The sequence below is a fragment of the Mobula hypostoma genome, chromosome 21 (genome assembly GCF_963921235.1).
Source record: "Mobula hypostoma chromosome 21, sMobHyp1.1, whole genome shotgun sequence".
Classification (NCBI taxonomy): domain Eukaryota; kingdom Metazoa; phylum Chordata; class Chondrichthyes; order Myliobatiformes; family Myliobatidae; genus Mobula; species Mobula hypostoma.
Window position 1 is genome coordinate 45,131,231 of NC_086117.1, and position 24,320 is coordinate 45,155,550.

The 24,320-nt window shown below is 45.0% G+C and overlaps 1 protein-coding gene across 2 annotated transcripts; it reads right to left on the reverse strand.

Annotated features, from left to right (window-relative positions):
- Window positions 1-6: 6 nt before the first annotated feature.
- Window positions 7-24,109, reverse strand: trub2 (TruB pseudouridine (psi) synthase family member 2). Of its 2 annotated transcripts, XM_063073890.1 has the most exons (8): window positions 23,947-24,109; window positions 15,201-15,332; window positions 13,806-13,880; window positions 9,248-9,309; window positions 8,385-8,466; window positions 5,487-5,559; window positions 2,132-2,268; window positions 7-305 (listed from the first exon to the last, which is right to left on the reverse strand). In XM_063073890.1, the coding sequence occupies exons 1-8, from the start codon at window positions 24,080-24,082 to the stop codon at window positions 13-15; spliced, it is 990 nt and encodes a 329-aa protein (XP_062929960.1). In that variant the 5' UTR covers window positions 24,083-24,109; the 3' UTR covers window positions 7-12. The 2 variants fall into 2 exon arrangements, with proteins under 2 accessions (XP_062929960.1, XP_062929961.1); XM_063073891.1 differs by lacking the exons at window positions 8,385-8,466; window positions 9,248-9,309.
- Window positions 24,110-24,320: the final 211 nt, after the last annotated feature.

The window sequence follows — 24,320 nt, forward strand, 5'->3', positions numbered from 1 at the left end:
GTTCCTAGCCACTTAGGGCACTGGAAACCTCTGTAGTACTCCAGCAGGCATGTCTTCCCCAGAAATGTCACTGTGTCTCCAGCTGTCCTTAAGGAGAGCAGCTTCCACTCTAGGCTGGTTGCGTTGGATTGCTGTGGATATGCTCTGTAATTTCCAGTTTGTTCTGATTAATGCATCGTCCAGTGTGAAAATCCCATCACGTGTACGTCGCACGCTGGTGCAAACTGCTGAAGATTTCAGCTCCAGACCTATCTCGTGGACAATCTTACGCAGGTACTGCTGGGTCTCATGTACACATTGGACCTCTGAGGGGAAAGGGAAACATTCAAAGTGAGGAAGGTAAACACCTGATCAGGTGGGACTGGCCAAGTTAAACACCATCAGTGAAGTGCCAATAACTAAATGACATTGGAGAAGAATAAGCTAACTGGGCCAATCACACAAATAATTATCAGGACAAGGCATCTGTTGGTTCCCAAACTCCTGTGGGTTTAATACAATCTTATATCGTCTTAAAAAGTTGAATCACTCGATTCTGGAGGAAAGGAAAATTGTAAATGTCACTCCATTCTTCAAGGATGGGGGGGGCAGAAGATGGGAAAGTATAGGCCAGTTAGCCAGACTTCAGTGGCTGGGAAGATGTTGGAGTCAATTGTTAAGGATGAGGTCTCAGGTACTTGGAGCACATGATAAAATAGGGCATAGTTTCCTTGAGGGAAAATTTTGCCTGGCAAATCTGTTGGAATTATTTGAGGAAATAACAAGCAGCATAGACAAAGGAGAATTGGTGGATGTTGTATTTGGATTTTCAAAGGCCTTTGACAAGGTGCTGCACATAAAACTGCTTAGCAAGATGAGAGCACATGGTATTACTTGAAAGATACTAGTACAGATAGAGGATTGGTTGATTGGCAGGAGGCAAAAATTGGGTATAAAAGGAGCCTTTTCTGGTCGGCTGCTGGCGACTAGTGGTGTTCCCCAGTTGTTGGTGTTGGGACTGCTTCTTTTAATGTCAATGATTTGGATGACAGAATTAATGGCATGGTGGCCAAGTTTGCAGACGATATGAAGACAGACGGAAGGGCAGGTGTGTTAAGGAAGCAGGGAGATTGCAGAAGGGCTTGGACAGATTAGGAGAATGGGTAAAAAAATGGCAGATGGAATACTGTGATGGGAAGTGTATGGTCATGCACTTTGGTAGAAGGAACAAAAGCACAGACTATTTTCTAAATGGGCAGAAAGCTCAAAAATCCAAGGTGCAAAGGGACTTGGGAGTCTGAAGTTAACTTGCAGGCTGAGTCGGTGGCGAGGAAGGCGAGGGCAATGTTAACATTCATATCGAGAATACTAGAATACAAAAGCAATGATGTAATGCTGAGGCCTCACTTGGAGTATCGTGAGCAGTTTTGGGCGCTTTATCTTAAAAAGGATGTGCTGATACTGGAGAGAGTTCAGAGGAGGTTCACGTAAGTGATTCTGGGAACAAAAGGGTTATCGTACGAGAAGCGTTTGATGGTCTGGGGCCTATTCTCGCTGGAATTTAGAAGAATAGGAGAGGATATCATTGCAACCTATTGAATATTGAAAGGCCTGTATAGAGTGAGTGGATGTGTAGAGGATGTTTCCTATGGTGGGGAAATTTAGGACCAGAGGGTACAGCCTCAGTTTTGAGGGATATCCATTTAGAACAGAGATGAGGAAGAATGTCTTTAACTAGAGGGGAGTGAGTCTATGAAATTCATTTCCACGGTGGCTGTACAGGCCAGGTCATTTGGTGTATTTAAGGCAGAGCTTGATAGGTTCTTGATTAATCAGGGGTTGAAAGGGAAAATGAATCAGCCATGATGAAAATGGTGAAGCAGACTTGATGTGCCAAATGGCCTAATTCTGCTCCTACCCCTTATGGTCTTATGAATTAAAGGTGGGTCTGATGCCAAAATGCCAAGCATGACAGTTTTGCTGTACTGTACCACAGGAGATCAGAGATTAGTATGCTAACACCCACATTGATACTAAAATAATCTTGAGTGGTCAGCACCTTCACAACAGGAGGAATCAAACTCTTAGCAACAAACAAAACTAAATCTACAGTGAGGAATGGATATGAACCAACCATCTTCTATCAACATACCCAGAATGAAATTCGGAAGGCAGAACTCTATACAGCGAATGCCAGTGATGATGGGAGGGGATTTGTTCATTGGACGTAACATTCCCCGACATGCAAGCTCGTACGCTTCTTGGCTTTGCAAATCAATGCCAGAATACCTAGGGTAGGAGAGTTAAAGCAGTTACAAAGCATCACACCCCCAAGCTCAGGACCCACAATATATGGACCCTTCTTTGTGCCCATTTATATTTGCTGACTGTGTACTTTGGGCATATTTTGCAGTCCTTGGAATGTGCTACATCAGCTCATTACAAGCTTGGTCCATGTGTGGACTAAAAAATGTCCAAACGGTAAACTTTCTGCACAAATGAAGCACAAGGAAAAACAAACCCAGTAAACACAGTGGGTAGTGGGATCTCCCTCTGCACTCTCTTAGAACAAAATAGATGATCATGGTTGTTGGAGGTCAGTTATCCCAGCTCCTGCATATTGCTTCAGGAGTTCCTTAGAGCAGTGTCCTAGTCCCAGCCACATTCAGCTACTTCACATTTCTTCCATCATAATGTCAAAGCATGTGCATCCACAACTCCACACCACAGAAGGACCCAGATGACATTCTGGCTGGAAGTGGAGTTTCCATTCTATCCAAGGGTTTCATAGCTCGCCTTTAACATTCAATGATGTTCCCATCTCCAAAATCCTCAACATTCTGGGAGGGTGGGGTACTTCACAGTTGACCAGCCATATAAGCACTGTGGCTTCAAGAGCAGATATTTGGATGTGTATTCGACAGCAATCGATTTGTCTTTTAACACCCTAGGGCATTTCCACCATCTACAAGGCATATGATGGAATATTCTCAATATGCCAAGAAGCAGTGCAGTACCAACAACGCTCAAGAGAATTGCCACCACCCAAAACAGAACAGGCCGTTTGACTGCGATTAAAATTCCTATTTTAAACAATTCCCCACCTCTCAATATCTGCAGTGTATACAAAATATAAGGCAGAATTAATCAAGACTCCAAGCCACCAAACAAACTGACTTGGAAACTGGTCATTGTTAATAGTTCAAAGTCTCTTCATATCACTTCACGCCTTGGATAGTAAGACAGTTGGCACAGGCATCCCTGCTCTTGCTGAGTGATGCCCACTTCTCATGTTGCAATTGAGAGAGACCTGCTCTGCTCCTAATGGTAGGTGAGGGAACTTGGGTAATGAATAACATGATGAAGATGGAGGTTAGCCACAATCATATATAACCATATAACAATTACTGCACGGAAACAGGCCATCTCGGTCCTTCTAGCCCCTGCTGAACGCTTACTCTCACCTGGTTCCACCGACCTGCACTCAGCCCATAACCCTCCATTCCTTTCCTGTCCATATAGCTATCCAATTTTTCTTAAATGACAATATCGAACCTGCCTCTACCACTTCTACTGGAAGCTCATTCCATACAGCCACCACTCTCTGAGTAAAGTAGTTCCCCCTCGTGTTACCCCCTAACTCTCAACTCATGTCCTCTTGTTTGAATCTCCTCTACTCTCAATGGAAAAAGCCTATCCACGTCAACTCTATCTATCCCCCTCATAATTTTAAATACCTCTATCAAGTCCCCCCTCAAACTTCTACACTCCAAAGAATAAAGACCTAACTTGTTCAACCTTTCTCTGTAACTCAGGTGCTGAAACCCAGGTAACGTTCTAGTAAATCTCTGTACTCTATTTTGTTGACATCTTTCCTATAATTCAGTGACCAGAGCTGTACACAATACTCCAAATTTGGCCTTACCAATGCCTTGTACAATTTTAACATTACATCCCAACTCCTATACTCAATGCTCTGATTCATAAAGGCCAGCATACCAAAAGCTTTCTTCACCACCCTATCCACATGAGATTCCACCTTCAGGGAACTATGCACCATTATTCCTGGATCACTCTGTTCTACTGCATTCTTCAATGCCCTACCATTTACCATGTATGTCCTATTTTGATTAGTCCTACCAAAATGTAGCACCTCACACTTATCAGCATTAAACTCCATCTGCCATCTTTCAGCCCACTCTTCTAACTGGCCTAAATCTCTGCAAGCTTTGAAAACCTGCTTCATTATCCACAACTCCACCTATCTTAGTATCATCTGCATACTTACTAATCCAATTTACCACCCCATCATCCAGATCATTAATGTATATGACAAACAACATTGGACCCAGTACAGATCCTTGAGGCACACCACTAGTCACCGGCCTCCAACCTGACAAACAGTTATCCACCACTACTCTCTGGCAGCTCCCATCCAGCCATCGTTGAATCCATTTTACTACTTCAATATTAATACCTAATGAACCTTCCGTGTGGAACCTTGTCAAAGGCCTTACTGAAGTCCATATAGACAACATCCACCACTTTACCGTCGTCAATTTTCCTAGTAACCTCTTCAAAAAATTCAATAAGATTTGTCAAACATGACCTTCCACGCACAAATCCATGTTGACTGTTCCTAATCAGACCCTGTCTATCCAGATAATTACATATACGATCTCTTAAGAATACTTTCCATTAATTTACCCACCACTGACGTCAAACTTACAGGCCGATAATTACTAGGTTTACTCTTAGAACCCTTTTTAAATAATGGAACAACATGAGCAATACGCCAATCCTCCGGCACCATCCCCATTTCTAATGACATTTGAAATATTTCTGTCAGAGCCCCTGCTATTTCTACATTAACTTCCCTCAAGGTCCTAGGGAATATCCTGTCAGGACCTGGAGACTTATCCACTTTTATATTCCTTAAAAGCGCCAGTACTTCCTCCTCTTTAATCCTTGCTCCAAATTAAAGAACTTGGTAGTGAAACTGTTGCCATTACACTCTCCATTCTTGCTTCATTGGGACAGGGCTCAGTTATGTGGAAAGTCTGCTGTGTGTTTATTCTCCCTACAGAGAGATTAGGTTGAGGTGTTTGGAATAAAACATGAATTTCAATAACAAAGACAAATGGTATCACCAGTAGGAAATCAACAACCAGACAGGGATCTGGGAATTGGAACTCGGACCATGAGAGTTTTTTGACACAGGTTGAGATACAGTTCCTTAAAAAGTAGAAGTAAATTCATTAAGAATAGGATATAAATGTGAAAAGAAATAAAACATTCTAAGGCTAAGGTAAAAAGCAGGAGTAAGTCTAACAAAAATATAGTACCAGGATAATGGGCCTAATGGCCTCCATTACAAAATCTGATTCTATAAATTATATTGCAATAGTCTGTTCCAGTTACAATTTTCCTCCTCCCTCTCTCTGTACTCTAGGAATCCACCATCACCTGAGCTTCCAAAAAAAGTACCTCCTTGTCCGGAAACCTACATTATCAGAGCTTTCTGGTGGCTGCCCTGGATCACAGCAATGATGCGCTCCAATTTGTCCCGAGTGATGTGATCTGCAACAACATATCACTGTATCAGTAAAGACCTTGCCAGTACCAACTTAATAACCCTAGTGCACTGGGTTCATGCAGTGTTAGAGCAGAGCACTGAAGCAACTGAACCCTTCAGACACCAAAGAACAGGCAGCAAGCACTAAGTACATCAGACTGAACAGAATCAAACATAAATCTAGTGACAGAATCCTAATCTGAATGAGAAGGAAGGTGTGCTCAACATTTTTCAGCACAGAGGTAACAGACAGAAAAGTGACAAGCCAGAATAATCATGGGGCAATGTTTCTGAAGAGGGTGTAGCTTAATAGACAAAAGAGTGAGGTTCGGGGGTGCTGTGAGGATGGGTCAGCTGGGGCCAGAGGGCAAGAGGATGCATTTTTAACTGCTCCTTTCATTATCTAATGCTTGTTCCTATACCTCCCCCATCACCATCATTCAGGGAACGTAACAGCTCTTCCGGATCAGACAGAGTCACATACACCTCCTCCAACCACAGCTATAGTGCGATGCTATTACCGCTTGGTGTATTGGAGTTCAGAGTTCAATTCCAGTGCCATCTGTAAGGAGTGCATCCCCCAAAAGGACCATAACCTTGTTGTAGGTTGAAGGTTTGTGTGTCTCAATGACCAGGAGAGCTATGCAGGCCCTTGGTAGGGTCGCCGATGCCAAACAGGTCAAAGGCTAGAGATCAGTGGTCCACCGATCCTCCAGGTCCGGAGGTTCAGCTCAGGGCTAACAACCCTGACTGGTAAAATAAAACTGTTACAGAAACAGCAATGAAGAATCCTTCTATATATGATTGCGACTGTATTCCTGAGTCTCCTCCCAGACTTGCACGACTGACAGAAGAGAAAACCGAGCTATTAACGTGATAACCGCCAGAGAAGGAGGAACCTTCATTGCTGCCCCAAACGTCAGCAGTATAATGGGCAGTAGAGAGACCATAACCACATGCATTCCTCAGGGTGCTCTGGTTTCCTCCCGCAATGCAAAGACATACCCATTAGAAGGTTAATTGGTCATTGTAAATTGTCCTGTGATTGGGCTACTGTTAAATAGATGGGTGGTGGTACGGCTCATTGGGCTGGAAGGGCTTGTTCTGCACTAAATCTCTAAATGAAAATAAAAGAACCTCATCTACTCCCTGGTACTCCTCTACATCAGTGAGACCAAGCACAGGCAGGTTCCACACTCTGTCTACCATGGCAATCATGCCATTTCAGTTCCCCTTCCAAATCACATTCTAACCCGTTCATCCTCAGACTCTTACACTGCCGGGGAAAGCTAACCATGTGGATAGTCTATGTGTGGGCTGTAGATCATCCACTTGGGGAGTTTACAACCCAATGGAATGAACATTGGAATTTTCTAATTTTACGTAATATTTCTGTACTGGGTTGCACCAAATTCTGATTCAACTCCAATTCTCTCATTTTCGTCCCCATTCACATAGCCTCTCTTCAGCTTCACACCACTCATTTTTGTCCACCCTGGTTCCATCCACCTGCTAACCACACACCACTCACCAATTTGTCTCTGCCTCATTGACTCTGCTTCTACCTGTTCTTCACCTCTCCCCCAATGGTCCTCATTATCACCTTCCTGACTATCAGACTACAGCACTGGTAGCCTTTGCATTCCCGCATCACCCCTAAGCCTCTGTCTCCACTTTCACTCTCTCCAGCTGGTTCCATTTGCCTTTCTCTGTGGCTGCCCCACCCATCACCACCTGCCTCTGTCTTCCAACTCCACCCCTCCCCCTCCTCTATTTGGCTTCAGATGCCCGTCACACCTCACCCTTTCTCAGTTCACCTATCACATATGACCCGTCTTCCCCCTCCTCTTTGTACTGACCACCTCTCACTCTGGTGGAGTCTCAACCCAAAAAGTTAACATTCCTCCCCCACCCCTACATATACTGTTTGTCGTGCTGACTACCTCCAGCAGATTGTTTTGTTTCCCCTTATTTAAAACTGTGGCATCTGGTAATGATCTCCATCCATTGTGGATTGATGTGGGATTGACTGAATGACTGGCAGGAGGCTAAGAGTGGGAATAAAGGGGACCTTTTCGGGTTGGCTGCCAGTGATTAGTGGTGTTCCATAGTGGTTGGTGTTGGGACCACTTCTTTACTCTAAAGGTTAACTTGCAGGCAGAGTCAGTAGAAAGGAAGGCAAATGTAATGTTAGCATTCATTTCCAGAGGACTAGAATATAAAAGCAAGGATGCAATGCTGAGGCTTTATAAGGCATTGGTCAGACTGCACGGAGTATTGTGAGCAGTTTTGGGCCCCTTATCTAAGAAAGGGTGTACTGGCATTGGTCCAGTTAAGTTTCACGAGACTCTCAGGAATGAATGGGTTAATGTATGAGTTAATGGCTCTGGGCCTGTACGCATTGAAATTTAAAATGATTGGGGATCTCATTAAAACCTATCAAATAGTGAAATGCCCAGATAGAGTGGACATGGAGGATACTTCCCTTAGTGGGGGGTAGTCTAGGACCGGAACAGAGATGAAGAGGAATTTCTTTAGCCAGAGGGTGGTGAATCTATGGAATTCATTGACACAGACAGCTGTGGAGGCCAAGTCAGTGGGTATATTTAAGGCAGAATATTGATAGGTTCTTGATGAGTAAGGAATCAAGAGTTATGGGGAGAAGGCAGGAAATGGTTTTGAGAAAGAGAATAAATCAGCCATGATGGTATAGCAGAGCAGACTAGATGGGCCAAATGGCCTGATTCTGTTCCTATGTTTTACGGTCTATCACCCATCACCTTGCTGATGAGTTGCTCTGTGTGAGATCTGTCCTGCAGAATACACCCACCATAAGTTGTTTTCTCAATCAGTCGGCCCGTGTCTGTAAAATCCTCTGTTGCCATTCCAAAGCTGCCTTTTACAGTGTATTCCTGGGAAGCCAGAGCACAAGACATTCACACAATTTTGAGTGCCAAAGGAGCAGAAGCTTTGGTAATAAGCCTGCACAGAAATAAACAAGGTTATTGTGCCCTTGGACGAGTGCGCAAAAGGACTCAATCAACGCTTACTGCTCCTGCTCTCGGTCCAGCGAACTTGACTGGTTCAGACTGAGCATACTTTCACAGCTGAATCCCATCCTCCCCTCTCACTTGAAATTCACGCTCTAAAGTACCTTTCCAGTACTTTGAACCACAACACCTGTAGCTATGCATTTCTTGGTCCTTTGGTTACCTTTATGTAATACAGAAGACACCAATTGCAAAGCAAGCTCAGAGAATAACCAGTCATTGCACAGGTGGGGATACAGACTCGGACACTTGGAAAATTCCAGTACTTCAATCACACAGAACCAAAGAGAGTACAGAGCACTGGCTTAACACTCCAATCAAACAGAGCGATCTGCTTCTTCCCCGCAGCAGTGCAGCATTCCCCCAGTACCACAATGCCTGCAGTGTGGTGCTGCCCCAGTACTAAATACCATCTCCTTGGTGAGGGAGAGTCGCTCTGCCTTCCCACAGACAACAAATAATTCTGATACCATTCAGACCATCTCGTATCTAATGCACCCCCGTGTAAATACACACCAATAGTGATCTCAACACACTGACATGTCAACACTTAGTCTAAATGAAGCACCTCAGGTAGCCTTTGTCAAGGATCACGACTGGAATGCTTGTTTACTGAGGGTCATCAGCTCCCCTGCAGCCTTACCTTGGTCAGATGACAGTCATGGAGGTAAGATAATTGCTTGTTGCCACTGCCAACTGCAAGCACTGTGGAAACGCAATGGTGCGAAATTTATTAGAACTCTGACCTCCACACTGGGGACAACACCTCAAATACACCAATACAATAATCTGTGTGATACAAAATGGTTGTCTTCTTGGAGATGTACTGGAACCCAAGAGGTAAAACACTGGGAGAATACTCCTCATCCAACTTTAACTGATGTGCAACTTCCACAGTGTATAGGCTGGGGAGGCACCTGTGCTCATCTTCATCACCCTTACAAAATGCTCAAATCTCCGATGCCCATCAGAACACTGTTTCTGCTCCCACCTTTCTTTCCTGCTGCACGTGAAGATAACAAGCACTTCTTTCTTTGAGAAGCTTTCACCGATCATTCAGAACCCAAAACAGGAAATCGCAGAAAAACTCAGCAGGTGAGGTGGCCTCTGAAGAAAGAATTAACATTTCCAATCCACCACCCCCAAAATATTAACCCTCTGTGTAGATGCTGCCTGCTTGTAAAGTGTTGTGAGAATTCAACCTGCGCTGGATTTGATTCTACTCCATTACAATCAGTTTATTCAGAGTCAAAGAGCACTAAAGCACAAGATCAGGCCCTTTGGCCCATCTAGTTCGTGCCCAACTATTCTGACTAATGCCACTGACCTGAACCTGCACCCTCTCATCCATGTACTTACCCAAATTCCTCTTACATGTTGAAATCAAACCCACATCCATCACTCCCGCGGTAGCTTGTTCCACAATCTCACCGCCCTCTGAGAGAAGAATTTTTCCCTTATACTCTCTTTAAATATTTCACCCATGACCTCGAGTTCTAGTCTCACCCAACCTCAGTAGGAAAAGCCTGCATTCATTTATCCTACCATTCATAATTTTGCATAAATCTGAAGATCTCCCCTCGTTCTCCTGCACTCAAAGGAATAAAGCCCTAACCCATTCAACCATTGTCGAGGAACCAACTAGAGAGCAGGCTATTCTGGACTGGGTTTTGAGCAATGAGGAAGGGTTAATTAGCAATCTTGTCGTGAGAGGCCCCTTGGGTAAGAGTGACCATAATATGGTGGAATTCTTCATTAAGATGGAGAGTGACATAGTTAATTCAGAAACAAAGGTTCTGAACTTAAAGAGGGGTAACTTTGAAGGTATGAGACGTGAATTAGCTAAGATAGACTGGCAAATGACACTTAAAGGATTGACGGTGGATATGCAATGGCAAGCATTTAAAGGTTGCATGGATGAACTACAACAATTGTTCATCCCAGTTTGGCAAAAGAATAAATCAAGGAAGGTAGTGCACCCGTGGCTGACAAGAGAAATTAGGGATAGTATCAATTCCAAAGAAGAAGCATACAAATTAGCCAGAGAAAGTGGCTCACCTGAGGACTGGGAGAAATTCAGAGTTCAGCAGAGGAGGACAAAGGGCTTAATTAGGAAGAGGAAAAAAGATTATGAGAGAAAACTGGCAGGGAACATAAAAACGGACTGTAAAAGCTTTTATAGATATGTAAAAAGGAAAAGACTGGTAAAGACAAATGTAGGTCCCCTGCAGACAGAAACAGGTGGATTGATTATGGGGAGCAAGGACATGGCAGACCAATTGAATAATTACTTTGGTTCTGTCTTCACTAAGGAGGACATAAATAATCTTCCAGAAATAGTAGGGGACAGAGGGTCCAGTGAGACGGAGGAACTGAGCGAAATACATGTTAGTAGGGAAGTGGTGTTAGGTAAATTGAAGGGATTGAAGGCAGATAAATCCCCAGGGCCAGATGGTCTGCATCCCAGAGTGCTTAAGGAAGTAGCCCAAGAAATAGTGGATGCATTAGTGATAATTTTTCAAAACTCGTTAGATTCTGGACTAGTTCCTGAGGATTGGAGGGTGGCTAATGTAACTCCACTTTTTAAAAAAGGAGGGAGAGAGAAACCGGGGAATTATAGACCGGTTAGCCTAACGTCGGTGGTGGGGAAACTGCTGGAGTCAGTTATCAAGGATGTGATAACAGCACATTTGGAAAGTGGTGAAATCATTGGACAAAGTCAGCATGGATTTGTGAAAGGAAAATCATGTCTGACTAATCTCATAGAATTTTTTGAGGATGTAACTAGTAGAGTGGATAGGGGAGAACCAGTGGATGTGGTATATTTGGATTTTCAAAAGGCTTTTGACAAGGTCCCACACAGGAGATTAGTGTGCAAACTTAAAGCACATGGTATTGGGGGTAAGGTATTGGTGTGGGTGGAGAATTGGTTAGCAGACAGGAAGCAAAGAGTGGGAATAAACGGGACCTTTTCAGAATGGCAGGCGGTGACTAGTGGGGTACCACAAGGCTCAGTGCTGGGACCCCAGTTGTTTACAATATATATTAATGACTTGGATGAGGGAATTAAATGCAGCATCTCCAAGTTTGCGGATGACACGAAGCTGGGTGGCAGCGTTAGCTGTGAGGAGGATGCTAAGAGGATGCAGGGTGACTTGGATAGGTTGGGTGAGTGGGCAAACTCATGGCAGATGCAATTTAATGTGGATAAATGTGAAGTTATCCACTTTGGTGGCAAAAATAGGAAAACAGATTATTATCTGAATGATGGCCGATTAGGAAAAGGGGAGGTGAAACGAGACCTGGGTGTCATTATACACCAGTCATTGAAAGTGGGCATGCAGGTACAGCAGGCGGTGAAAAAGGCGAATGGTATGCTGGCATTTATAGCGAGAGGATTCGAGTACAGGAGCAGGGAGGTACTACTGCAGTTGTACAAGGCCTTGATGAGACCACACCTGGAGTATTGTGTGCAGTTTTGGTCCCCTAATCTGAGGAAAGACATCCTTGCCATAGAGGGAGTACAAAGAAGGTTCACCAGATTGATTCCTGGGATGGCAGGACTTTCATATGAAGAAAGACTGGATGAACTGGGCTTGTACTCATTGTAATTTAGAAGATTGAGGGAGGATCTGATTGAAACGTATAAAATCCTAAAGGGATTGGACAGGCTAGATGCAGGAAGATTGTTCCCGATGTTGGGGAAGTCCAGAACGAGGGGCCACAGTTTGAGGATAGAGGGGAAGCCTTTTAGGACCGAGATTAGGAAAAACTTCTTCACACAGAGAGTGGTGAATCTGTGGAATTCTCTGCCACAGGAAACAGTTGAGGCCAGTTCATTGGCTATATTTAAGAGGGAGTTAGATATGGCCCTTGTGGCTACGGGGGTCAGGGGGTATGGAGGGAAGGCTAGGGCGGGGTTCTGAGTTGGATGATCAGCCATGATCATAATAAATGGCGGTGCAGGCTCGAAGGGCTGAATGGCCTACTCCTGCACCTATTTTCTATGTTTCTATGTTTAACCCTTCCCTGTAATTCAGGTCCTCATGTCCAGCCTACACGTTTGTAATTTTCCCTGTACTTTTTCAACCTTACTGATATCTTTAGTGTAGGTAGGTCACTAGGACAGCACACAATATTCCAAATTAGGTCTTATAAACTTCAACATAACATCCAACTCCAGTACTCAAATGAAGTACACCTGTTCAGATGAAGAGTCTACATTATGAAACCTTATCTCTGTTTTTCTTTTCAACATTTCCTGCTTTTATTCCAGATTCCCAAACCTGCAGTTTTTTTTTGTATTTTTGACTACTTTGTTACCTGTTGTGATGTTTAAAAGATGTGATATGGAGAGAACAAAAAGGGAAAAATCTGAGGGTTTGGGCAAAACATTAAGAAAAGCACTTCACGACTTTAAGGTAAATCTCTTCCCAAAAGCCTGTGATAGAGCATCAAGGAGCTGGTAGGGGCTAATACTTCTTCAAACTACATGCTTCAAAGGTCTTTGTTTCTGTGCTTTGAAGGGCAGCCTGAGCACACTGCTGTTGGTATGCAAAAAGCTAGAGGGGCTGAATGGCCTTCTCCGGAAAGACAGGGAGAGCAAAGACAAGCAGGTAAGAACATACACATTACAACTGTATGGACAGTGGCTGCCTGTCGCCAGTACTAGCAGGTAAGAACATACACACTGCAACGGTATGGACAGTGTACTAGCCACGCAGTCTTTTCCCGAGGAGCTGGATCCCAGCTGTTGGACTCCACTAACTCTGATCTGATTAATTCTGAACCCGACTTTCCATATTGTCAGGTTGATAACTAGGCCAAGTCCCTCTCAGTGTTATTTCACAGCTGACAGACTCTGAAAGCTGAAACGGCAACAGTTTCTGAAAACAAACAAACTGTGAACAGTGAAAAGCCAGGACATTCAAAAAACCTGATGGAGCACTGGTGGTTATTTGCAACACTTCACATTGGGCAAATTATTCTGCAAACAGGAACCATAATATACATGATTAGTACCAAGAGTATAATCCACTAAACATGAATTGATCTGACAGCCAATACTTTTCAGGGTTAATATTTGCAATATTCAGTCAGGTTACTTCATAGCTAAGATGCAGATGTGATTGAGTAATCAAACATACCGAGTTTAAACATATCAAAACACTGAACAGAAACAGAATCAACAGCGTACTCACCAAAGACCCCAGATGAGCGGTAGTCCAAACGGTCACCAGCTCCCACTTTCAAATGAGAAAACTTAGGACCTCTAACTGTGACACAGAACATGAAATCATTAAAAATAACAAAATTACACAAAGTCCAAATCCAGTGAAAAGCACTCCAGTACCGCAGAAACCCACACCCAGAGATAAACACTCCAATACCGCAGACACCCACACCCAGCGTTAAACACTCCAATACAGCAGACACACAACACCCAGAGATAAACACTTCAATACCGCAGACACCCACACCCAGCGTTAAACACTCCAATACAGCAGACACACAACACCCAGAGATAAACACTTCAATACCGCAGACACCCACACCCAGCGTTAAACACTCCAATACAGCAGACACACAACACCCAGAGATAAACACTTCAATACTGCAGACACACCATATCCAGCCATAAACGCTCCAATACTGCAGATACCCACACCCAGCATTAAAAGAACCTCTGCTGCAATAGATTTCGAAGCTCAAAGTACATTTATTATCAAAGCATGTATACCATATGCAACCTTGAGATTTGTCTTACAGGCAGCCACAAAACAGACCAAGTAGAACCCATTAAAAAAAGACCAAATACCCAATGTGCAGTAAAAAAACAAATTGTTTAAACTATAAAAGTAATATTCAGAACTGAAGTTCACGAAAGTGACCCCACAGACACGAAGCCAGGCATCACAGCAGCTGATTCGGGAGCCCATCAGTTGCAGCCACAGCTTCGGTTCAGTGCAGAGATGAGTAAATCTCACAAAGCAGCAAGGTGAACATCGGCCCATTGCTCCCCTTTGGCCGCGAAACCCTGCCCTTTTCAATCTCACCCAGTGCTTAAATTGGCTAACCCTTGGGTCGTTCTTGCTCTCGGACCAGGCCCCACCACCTCAATTCCGCCCCTACCGGACCTTCCCACTGTGGTCTGGCACTTAAATTGGCCCAACCTCAGCTCATTCCTCACTCCTGGACCCCTGCCCTGCCACCTCAACTCTGCCGTATCGAATTGCCTCCAAGTCTGCTCCAGCAATGGCCAGACATTTGTTCATTCTCCGCTCTTGGGCCGGTCCCCGTAGCCTCGAATTGGCCCATACCCGCCACAACCATCCTGCACCTTCGAGACTTCAGTTCAAACCCCAAAAATGCCAGGTTGTACAGGCAGTTCAAAAGTTCAACTCCAAGAGGGAAGTTACGGGTTATTGCTTGCATTTCCAAGAAAATGTGTGATTAATACAGTAATTTATAGTTTTGCTTGCTGCCAGAAAGTCATTGTTGTGCTTCAGCAGCCCCATTTTAAACCTCTCAACATCAACGTTAATCCACCACTACTGCCAGCCTTCATGTCCTTCCAACCCTCCTTTGCCCTTTACCTCGTGGATGATTGGCCAGGACTGGCAGCTGTGCCACAGTCAGGTTGGTTTCAGTGCCATTAACACCCTGGGTAACACTCGGTAGAAAGCGGACTTGGTATTCGGGACGAGGACATTCTGCAGAATTAAGATCTGTTAATGAAATGGAATGATCAGAGTTGTTATCGGTTCCCACCGGCCACACCAGCAGCCCCCCATATTCACAGGAGTGATAGGAGTGTGGGCAGTGACAGGGACAGGGCTTTGTGATGAAAATGGGTGAGCGTTCAGCTCTTCTGCACATGAAGGCAAGCTTGCTACAGACCTTCTTCACTACCTTATTGACCCATAGTACCACTTTCAGGAAACTGGACAAGGTCTCTCTGACCATCAACACTCTTTGCCTTACTCAAGTCCATGGATAACATCTACCATCCTGCCTTCATCAATCGTAGTTACCTCCTCAATTTCCCTCACGATCAGTCCCTGCCTTTCCAAAGGTACATAAACCCTGTCCCTATTTCTCCAATAATTTCCCACCACTTATGTAAGGCTCAATGGCCCGAAGTTACTTGGCTTATTCTTGCTGCCCTTCGTAAATGAAGGAACAATCCTCCTGTGATTAATGAAGCCACCAAAATCTCTATCAGGGCCCCAGCCATCTCCTCCCTTGCTTCCCAGAGTACCCTGGTGTAGGTCTCATCTAACTGTGGGGATTTATCAGCCCCTATGTGTTCCATGACATCTACCACCTCCCCCTACTTAATACCAACGTGCTCTAGACCATGAATGTACTGCTCCCCTATCTTCCACATCCTTCTCCTTGCAGAATACAGATTAAGGAACCTACCCACATTCCCTGGCTCAACACATACATTACCCCTTTTGTCACTAAGGGGACTTTTTCCCTTGGTTACCCCCTTACTCCCAATATACTTAGAGAATCTCCTGGGATTCTTCTTAATCCTACTTGCAAAGGGTATCATTCCCATTTTAGTCCTCTTAACTTCTTTCTTAAGCTTTTGCTTACACCTTCTCTTTTCCTTAAGGAACACATGTGATTGTAGTTACCTCTACCTGACACATGCTGCCCTTTGTACCGATCAACACTGCAATACCCTTCATCATCCAAGGTTCCTTAATCTTGCCATCTTTGTCTTTCACCCTCAATGGAACATACTAGCTTGAACTCTTATGAACTTTCTTTTAAAAGACTTTAACTTGTCAGACCACAAGCATCCACTCTTAATCTACTTCTGCCAGGTCTCTCTTATGCTTCCAATTTAGGTGTCACCTCGCTTCTGCACAGCTCCCACTTGGACCAGAAGCCTTCCCAGTAATCTAACTACCTAAATCTTCATCCCCTTCTTCAGTGCTTTAGCTACGAGTTCATCTGACCTGTCCTCCTCCTCCTTCTAGAGGCCCTGCCTTTTAACCTTCTGCAAAACTCCCTCAACGCTATGCAGGACATCTCACTTTCCACCTACATGAACTATATAAATGTGTACTACGGCCTCTGGCTGTTCTTCCTCCCCCTTCAGAATGTTCTGTACCCAAACTAAGACATCCCTCCCCTCTAATCAGAACACAAGTAAAAATAATTACACAGGAAATACAGCACAGATCTAGGCCATTCAGTTCATCTAGTCGACGGTAGCACTTACACTGCACTTGGGCCTCTTCCTAGCTAGCCTTATCTTCACCTTCATCTGCCATCCTCTTCTTAATCCCAGTTCCAACTTCGGTTCCGACGGCCCTAGACACCTCCAGACCACGGATCTAACTGCCGCCAACTCCAGCTCCAACAACCTCGGACAACTACCGACTGTGAATTAGCTCGGCTGCCACCACATCGAGGCTGAGAACTTCCTCGCTGCTACTGGGCCTCTGGCACCCCTTCCCCACCATCACTCTCCATCCCTGGGACTCTCAGAGGTCCCCATGACCTCTTGGGTCCTCCATCTTCCTCTCAGTTTTCTGATCACACTAACCCTCCCCCCCCCCTTTGATCACAGCTCTAATCCCTGTCAAGCCTTCGCCATTCTTTCCAACCTTCCCCTCTCTGAGGTGGAACATTTTGTCCTCACCAAGTCTTAGCTTTGTCCCCATTTGCCTGCCATGACGCCTGTGTCTCCGAGCCTACTTCTTTGGCAAGGATTCCTCTCTCTGCACTGACAACCCCTTCTCCTGCCTCCAACCCCATCAACAATCTCATCAACTCTGGAGATCTCCCATCCACTGCCACTAAACTCATTCTTCCGTTACTCCGCACTGCTCACTTCTACTCCTACCCAAGATCCAAAAACCTGGCTGTCCAAATAAGCCCACTGTCTTTGCCTCCTCCTGCCCCACTGAACTCATGTCAGCACACTTTGACTCCATTCTATCTCCCTTGGTTCAGTCCCTTTTCACCTATATCCGCAACACTTCACATGCTCTTGACCTCAACAACTCTCAATTCCCTGACTGCCTCATTTTCACCATGGATGTCCAGTCGATATACACTTCTAACCCTCACCAAGGCCCTAAAGCTCTCTGCTTCTTTTTCAAAAGACCCCAACCACTCTCCCTCCACCACCACGTTTCTCCCTCTGGTAGAAATGGTCCTCACCCTTAACAGCTTCTCCCACTTTCTTCAAACTCAACGGGTAACCAAGGGTCCCAGCTATGCCTGCATAAAACAGTCCATGTTCCAAACCTTCCCTGGTAATGCTCCCCAACTCTTCCTGCACTACATTGATGACTGCATTGGCGCTGCTTCATGCACCCATGCTGAGCTCATCAATTTCATCAACTTTGCATCCAACTTCCAGCCTGCCTTTAAGTTCACTTGGTCCACTTCTGACGGCTCTCTCCACTTTCTCGATTTTTCTGTCTCCATCTCTGGAAACAAACTGTCTACTGACATCTTTTATATTCCCACGGCAATCTTGACATAATCTCTTCACCCTGTCTTTCGTAAAAATTATATTCCCTTTTCTCAGTTCCCAGGATGAGGCTTTCCCTTTCAGGACATCAGAGATGTCCTCCTTCTTCAAAGGATGGGGTTTCCCTTTGCACCATTGTTGCAGCCCTCACCTGCATCACCTCCATTTCCCAGACATCCCCACTCACCCCACCTTCCTTAACAGGGATAGAGTTCCTCTTGTCCTCACCTACTACCCTCATAAGCCTCCACATCCAACATTTCATTTTCCACAACTTTCACCATCTTCAACAGAATGCTACCACATCTTTCCCTGCTCACCCCCTCCACTTCTCTGTTTTATGCAGGGATGCTCCCTCCACGATTTCCTTCTCCATTCATCCCTCCCTACTAATAGTCCTCCTGGCACATATCCCTGCAAGAGACAGAAATGCTACAGTTGCCCTTTCACCTCCGATCAGGGCCGCAAACTGTTCATCCAGGGGAGGTAACACTTTACCTGCAAATCTGTTGGGATCGTCTATTGTATCTGGTGCTCCCGATGCAGCCTTCTCTACACTGGTGAGACCCAACATAAATTGGGGCCCGCTTTCTCCAAAAGCAGAATTTCCTGGCTGCCAACCATTTTAATTCCTATCCCTATTCCCATTCCGACGCTGCTCCATGCTACGATGAGGCAACTCGTACTCCATCTGATGGCATGAACATTGATTTCTCTTTCCAGTAATTTTTCCTCTCCCCCTTCACTCTTCTATTTCCCACTCTGGTCTCTTCTCCTCACGTGCTTATCACCTCCTCTGGTGCCTCTCCTTCTTCTCTTTCTCCCATGGTCGACTGCACTCAGATTCCTTCCTCTCCAGCCATTTACCTTTCCACCGACCTGGCTTTACTTACCACCTTCTAGCTTTCCTCTCCCACCCCCACCCCTCATCTCTATTCTGACATCTTCCCCCTTCCCTTCCGGTCCTGAAGAAGGGCCTCGGCCTGAATGTTTATTCATTTCCATAGATCCTGCCTGACCTGCTGAATTGCTCCAGCATTTTGTGAGCGTCGCTCCTCTTAAATGCCTGTATAGGATAGACATCTGAATGTGCAGGAAATGGAAGGACATGGACATTGTGTAGGCTGAAGGGGTTAGTGGGACATTTGATTACTGATTTAGTTCAGTACAATGGTGTGGGCCGAAGGGCCTGTTCCTGTGCTGTACTGTTCCACATTGTTGAGTTCTCAGTGCCGCCCCGTGGACCTCTGCTGAAGTGATATCTGCACTCCCTCTGTTGGATTTCCAGGCACCACCTCTGCTCCTCCTCACAACTGGGAACCTCTCTCCTCATCAATAAACTTCTTATTTCAATGAACTCTACTGGATCACCACTCAGACTTCTTTTTAAAGAGACCTAGCCTGTATGTCTACTCTTCACAGATCCAGTGTCACCCTGGTAAATCATCGTTCCCTGCAGTCTATCTATACCTTTCTTAGAATCACAGAAACATTCAACATAGAAACATGTCCTTGTGGTCACCTTATCCAAGCAGACCATGACGTCTTCCATAGGCCCACCTTGCTCCAAGTCTTTCCAACGTACCCACCCAAATGCAATTAACATATTGTATTTGTCACCACTACCTGCTCTTCCAGATATTCCTCACCATTCGTAGAAAAACTTCACCCTCAGGTCTCTACCAAGACTCTTGTAATATTAAGACCACAAGTTACTGTTTGTTGTCAACCCAAAATTTGATACGTGACTTTTCAATTCTATCACTCTGGAAATAAACCCTGGGATTTGTACAATCCAGTGTGGATATTACACATTTTCAGAGAATATTTGAGAACATTCTCCATCAACCTGGCAATCACTTGCTCTGATTTCAAAGCTTGGTGTCAGGACTGCAAACAATGTGGCACCAGAACACCAGAGGCAGCAGCAGGTCACTCAGCATCTCAATTCTGTTCCATCGTTGAGCAAGATCACAGCTGATCCAATCTTGACACCATCACCACTTCCCAAAGTCCCTTGAAAGCTCTGCAGTTTGGATGTCCATCAGTCTCAGCCATGCCTATACTCTCGGAGGATCTCACTTGGACCCCACACTTAAATGCAACCATGAAAATGGCACACTGGCTGGTCTACTTCACTCACAGTTTGAGAAGACTTGGTATGTCACCAAAGACACCTGCAAATTTCTACAGATGTACTACGGAGAGTATTCTAACTGGCTGCAACGCCACCTAGTATGAAGCCTCCAATGCACAAGATCACAAGAGGCTGCCGACTCAACCAACTCCATCATGGGCCCTACCCTCTCTGCCTTTGAGGGCAGCTTTGAGACTGGGTGCCTCACGAAGGCGGCGTCCATGACCAAAGACCCTCATCAGCTGGGATATGTTTTCTTCTTGTTACTACCATCAGGGAGGAGGTACAGGACCCTGAAGACCCACACTCAATGATTCAGCTTCCCCTCTGAATCGTCCATGAACACTACTTCACTGTTCCTTTTTTTGCACTATTTATTTAGTAATCTGTCGTAATCTTATGTCTTTATGATGTACTGCTGCTGCAAAACAACAAATTTCACGTAATACAGGGCCATGATAATAAACCTGATTTTGATGCTGATTCATTAGTTCCACCTCCGCAGAACTCCAAAGATCATGACCCTCAGACGATATTTCTCCTCATCTCAGTCTTACAGGGACAGCCCTTACTCTGAAACGAGATACCCCTCTCAGCATGCTCCCTGTATCCCCACCACCCAGAATCTTGTATGTGTCAATAAGATCACCTCTTATCCTTCTAAATCCACACAGAATTTACCTAACCCATTCAAACCTAGCTCAGAAGATAATCCCTTCTCTCTTCATAGTCAAACCCTTCGTCCCAGGGGTCAACTGCTGCTGCAACATCTCCAACACAAGTTAAATACAGAGACAAAACTACACAGTACTCTAGGTACAGACTCTCCAAGGCCCTGTGAAGTTCAACAAATCTTCCCTACTGATATTTTCCTTATCCCTTGCAAATAGCCATCAGTTTTCCCATTTACCTGCTAGCTAACCTTTTACGCTTTATGCAGTGGTATACCCAGACCACTTTTCACTACATTTTAAAACCTTGCTCTGTTTAAATAGTAATTTGTATTTCCATTTGACCTTCTGAAGTAAATCACCTCAAATTTCCTCACATTATATTCCAACTGCCAGCCCACTCACTTTCCAATTCCCTTTACGTACTCCTTGCAACTTACTAACCCACCATCAGCAAATTTGCCTACAGAGCCCCTTCATCCAGGTTATTAATACAGACTGTAACAGTTGAGACGCCAGCACTGATGCCTGTGACACATCACTGGTTACTGACTGCCAATTCAAAAATGGCTTATTTATCCTAACTCTCTGTTCCTCAGCCACTCCCCTATCCATGTCAATATATTATCCCCAACCCTGAACTTATCGTGTGACACCTCAGTGAATCGATATAGTACAGTACAGAAACAGGAGCTTCGCTAGACTGTGCTAAGCTTATTCTGCCTGATCCCATCAGCCTGCACCTGGACCACAGCCCTCCTATATTACTCAAATATCTCTTGAAAGTTGTAATCAAACCCACATCCATCACTTCTGCTGGCAACTCATTCGACATTCTCACCAGCTTCTGAGTGAAGAAGTTCCCCCTCAGGTTCCCCTTAAATATTTCACCTTTCACCCTTAACCCATGACCTCTAGTTCCAGTCTTACCCAACCTCAGGGGAATATGCCTGCTTTCCTTTACCCTATCATAATTTTGTACACCTTTATCAAAACTCCTCCCGTTCTTGTACACTCTAAGGAATAAAGCCCTAACCTATTCATTCTTTCCCTAGAACTCAGGTCCTCAAGTCCCAGCATCATCTTTGTACATTTTCACTAAACTCTTATTGGTATCTTTTCTGTAGGTAGGGGCACACAATATTCCAAATTTAGCCTCGCCAGAGTCTTATACAACTTCAACATAACATCCCAACTCCTGTACTCAATACTTATTCAACTTAAAGAACAAAAACTAAATTGAGAAAATAGGTTGGATTCCCTTCATTTATTTGGACAGTACGCCGTTTAATTGGTACAGGAGACTGTGGCCGAACGGTTCCTAACCTATCTAAACAAGCAGAAAATTCAAATATTCAAGGTGCAAAGGGACCTGGGAGTTCACATACAGGACTCCCTAAAAGTTAATTGCAGGTTGAGTCGGTGATGAGGAATGCAATGTTAGCATTCTTCCCAAGAGGACTAGAATATAACAGTAAGGATGTTATGTTGAGGCTTTATAAGGTACAGGCAAGGCCTCACTTGGGAGTATTTTGAACAGTTTTAGGCCCTCTATCTAAGAAAAGGTATGTGACATTGGAGAGGGTTCAAAGAAGATTCACTAAAATGATTACAGGATTGAAAGGCTTGTCATACGAGGGACGTTTGATGGCTCTGAGCCTCTACTCACTGGAATTCAGAAGAATGAGGGGTGACTTAAATGAAACCTATCGAATGTTGAAAGACCTCAATAGAGTTAATGTGTAGCGGATATTTCCAATGATGGGAGAGTCCAAGACCAGAGGGCACAGCCTCAAATAGAGGGACGTCCTTTTAGAACAGAGATGAGGAGAAATTTCTTTAACTAGAGGGGAGGATGCTATGGAATTCATTGCCATAGACGGCAGTGGAGGCCAAGTCATTGGGTATATCTAAGGCAGAGGCTGGCAGATTTCTGATTAGTCAGGGCATGAAGGGATACAGGGAGAAGGCAGTAGATTGGAGCTGAGAGGGAAAATGGACTAATCATTATGCAGCAGTGGCCTCAATGGGCCAAATAGCCTAATTCTGCTCCTATATCTATGGTCAAAATCACCCTCATCCCTTGTGGAAGAACTCAGCAGATCAGGCAGCATTTCGACATTTCGGTCCAAGAAACTTCCGAAGCATCGACTGTCTATTCATTTCCATAGATGCTGCCCGACCCGCTGAGTTCCTCCAGCATTCTGTGTGTGTCGATTTATACCTATCACAAATCTATTTCCTGACCAGAGCCTCAATATACTTTGTCAACCAGCATTCCCCAAATCACGCCAGCCTTGTCCTTCACGCTAACAGGACCAGGCTGTACAAGAACTCTACATTTCACTCTCAAAAGCCTCATTTTATCTACAAAGAGATGGCATCGCTTCTGTGCCGCGGCATGCTTACTACAGCAAGTGAGAACCTCAGAACACACAAATATCCTTTAATACTCGATGCACCAACATTGGAAAGTAGCAGAACTCTGTGAGAGACCAACTTGCCATTATAGTCAGAATCAAGTTTATTATCATGGGCATACGCCATGGAATTTGTTGTTTTACGACAGCAGCACAGTGTAAGAGAAAAAAATACTATCGGTTACAAAAAAAAAGTGCAAAAGAGGAATAATGAAATAGTGTTAATGAGTTCATGGACCGTTCAGAAATTTGAAGGCAGAGGGGAAGATACTGTTCCGAAAACGTTGAGTGTGCGTCTTCGCGTTCCTATACCTCCTCCCTGATGGTAGAGATGAGAAGAGGGTCCCTAGTGACGAATGTCCTCAGTGGTGAGGGAGGGTTGTGCCTGTAATGGAAATGGCTGAATCTGCAGTGTGTGTGTGTGTGTGGTGTTAGTGTCAGGGGGTCAAAAACTGACGGGGATGCACAGTAGAATGTCAAAGGACACAAGCCAGGGGCACGGGACGTGTTCTCTATTGGGGTTACTAGCAGTGAATGGGACTCGCCAGAGTCGGTTTAATAGGTGGGCAATCAACGGCTCAGTGTCTACGTTTAAAGCCCGGGGATCCTCACCTTTCAACAAGTTAGCCTCGACGGTGTCCCGGACTTGCTTCCAGTGGACACCAGGGGGCTTGTAGAGGGCGAAAAGGCCGTTCAGCGCCCGCACGGCCCTCATCCCCTCCCGCCGGAGCAGCCCACTCCTCGCCATCTTCTTCGCTGCCCCTTTCCGCCGGGAGTCCCGCCCCCATCACCCATTGGTCGGCGGGGAAGCGTCTCTTGCTGATTGGATCGCTCTCCCTGTCAGTCAGCATAATGGTTTGGCCTCCGGCGGCAGCGGCCTCTGCAGGTTGGTACCACCCCGGCTGCTGAAGTGGGTGGAAGACGGAAATTTCCTTGAGTGCTGCTCGCATCAGTAGATGCAGAAACGCGCAGACATAGCAACGTTT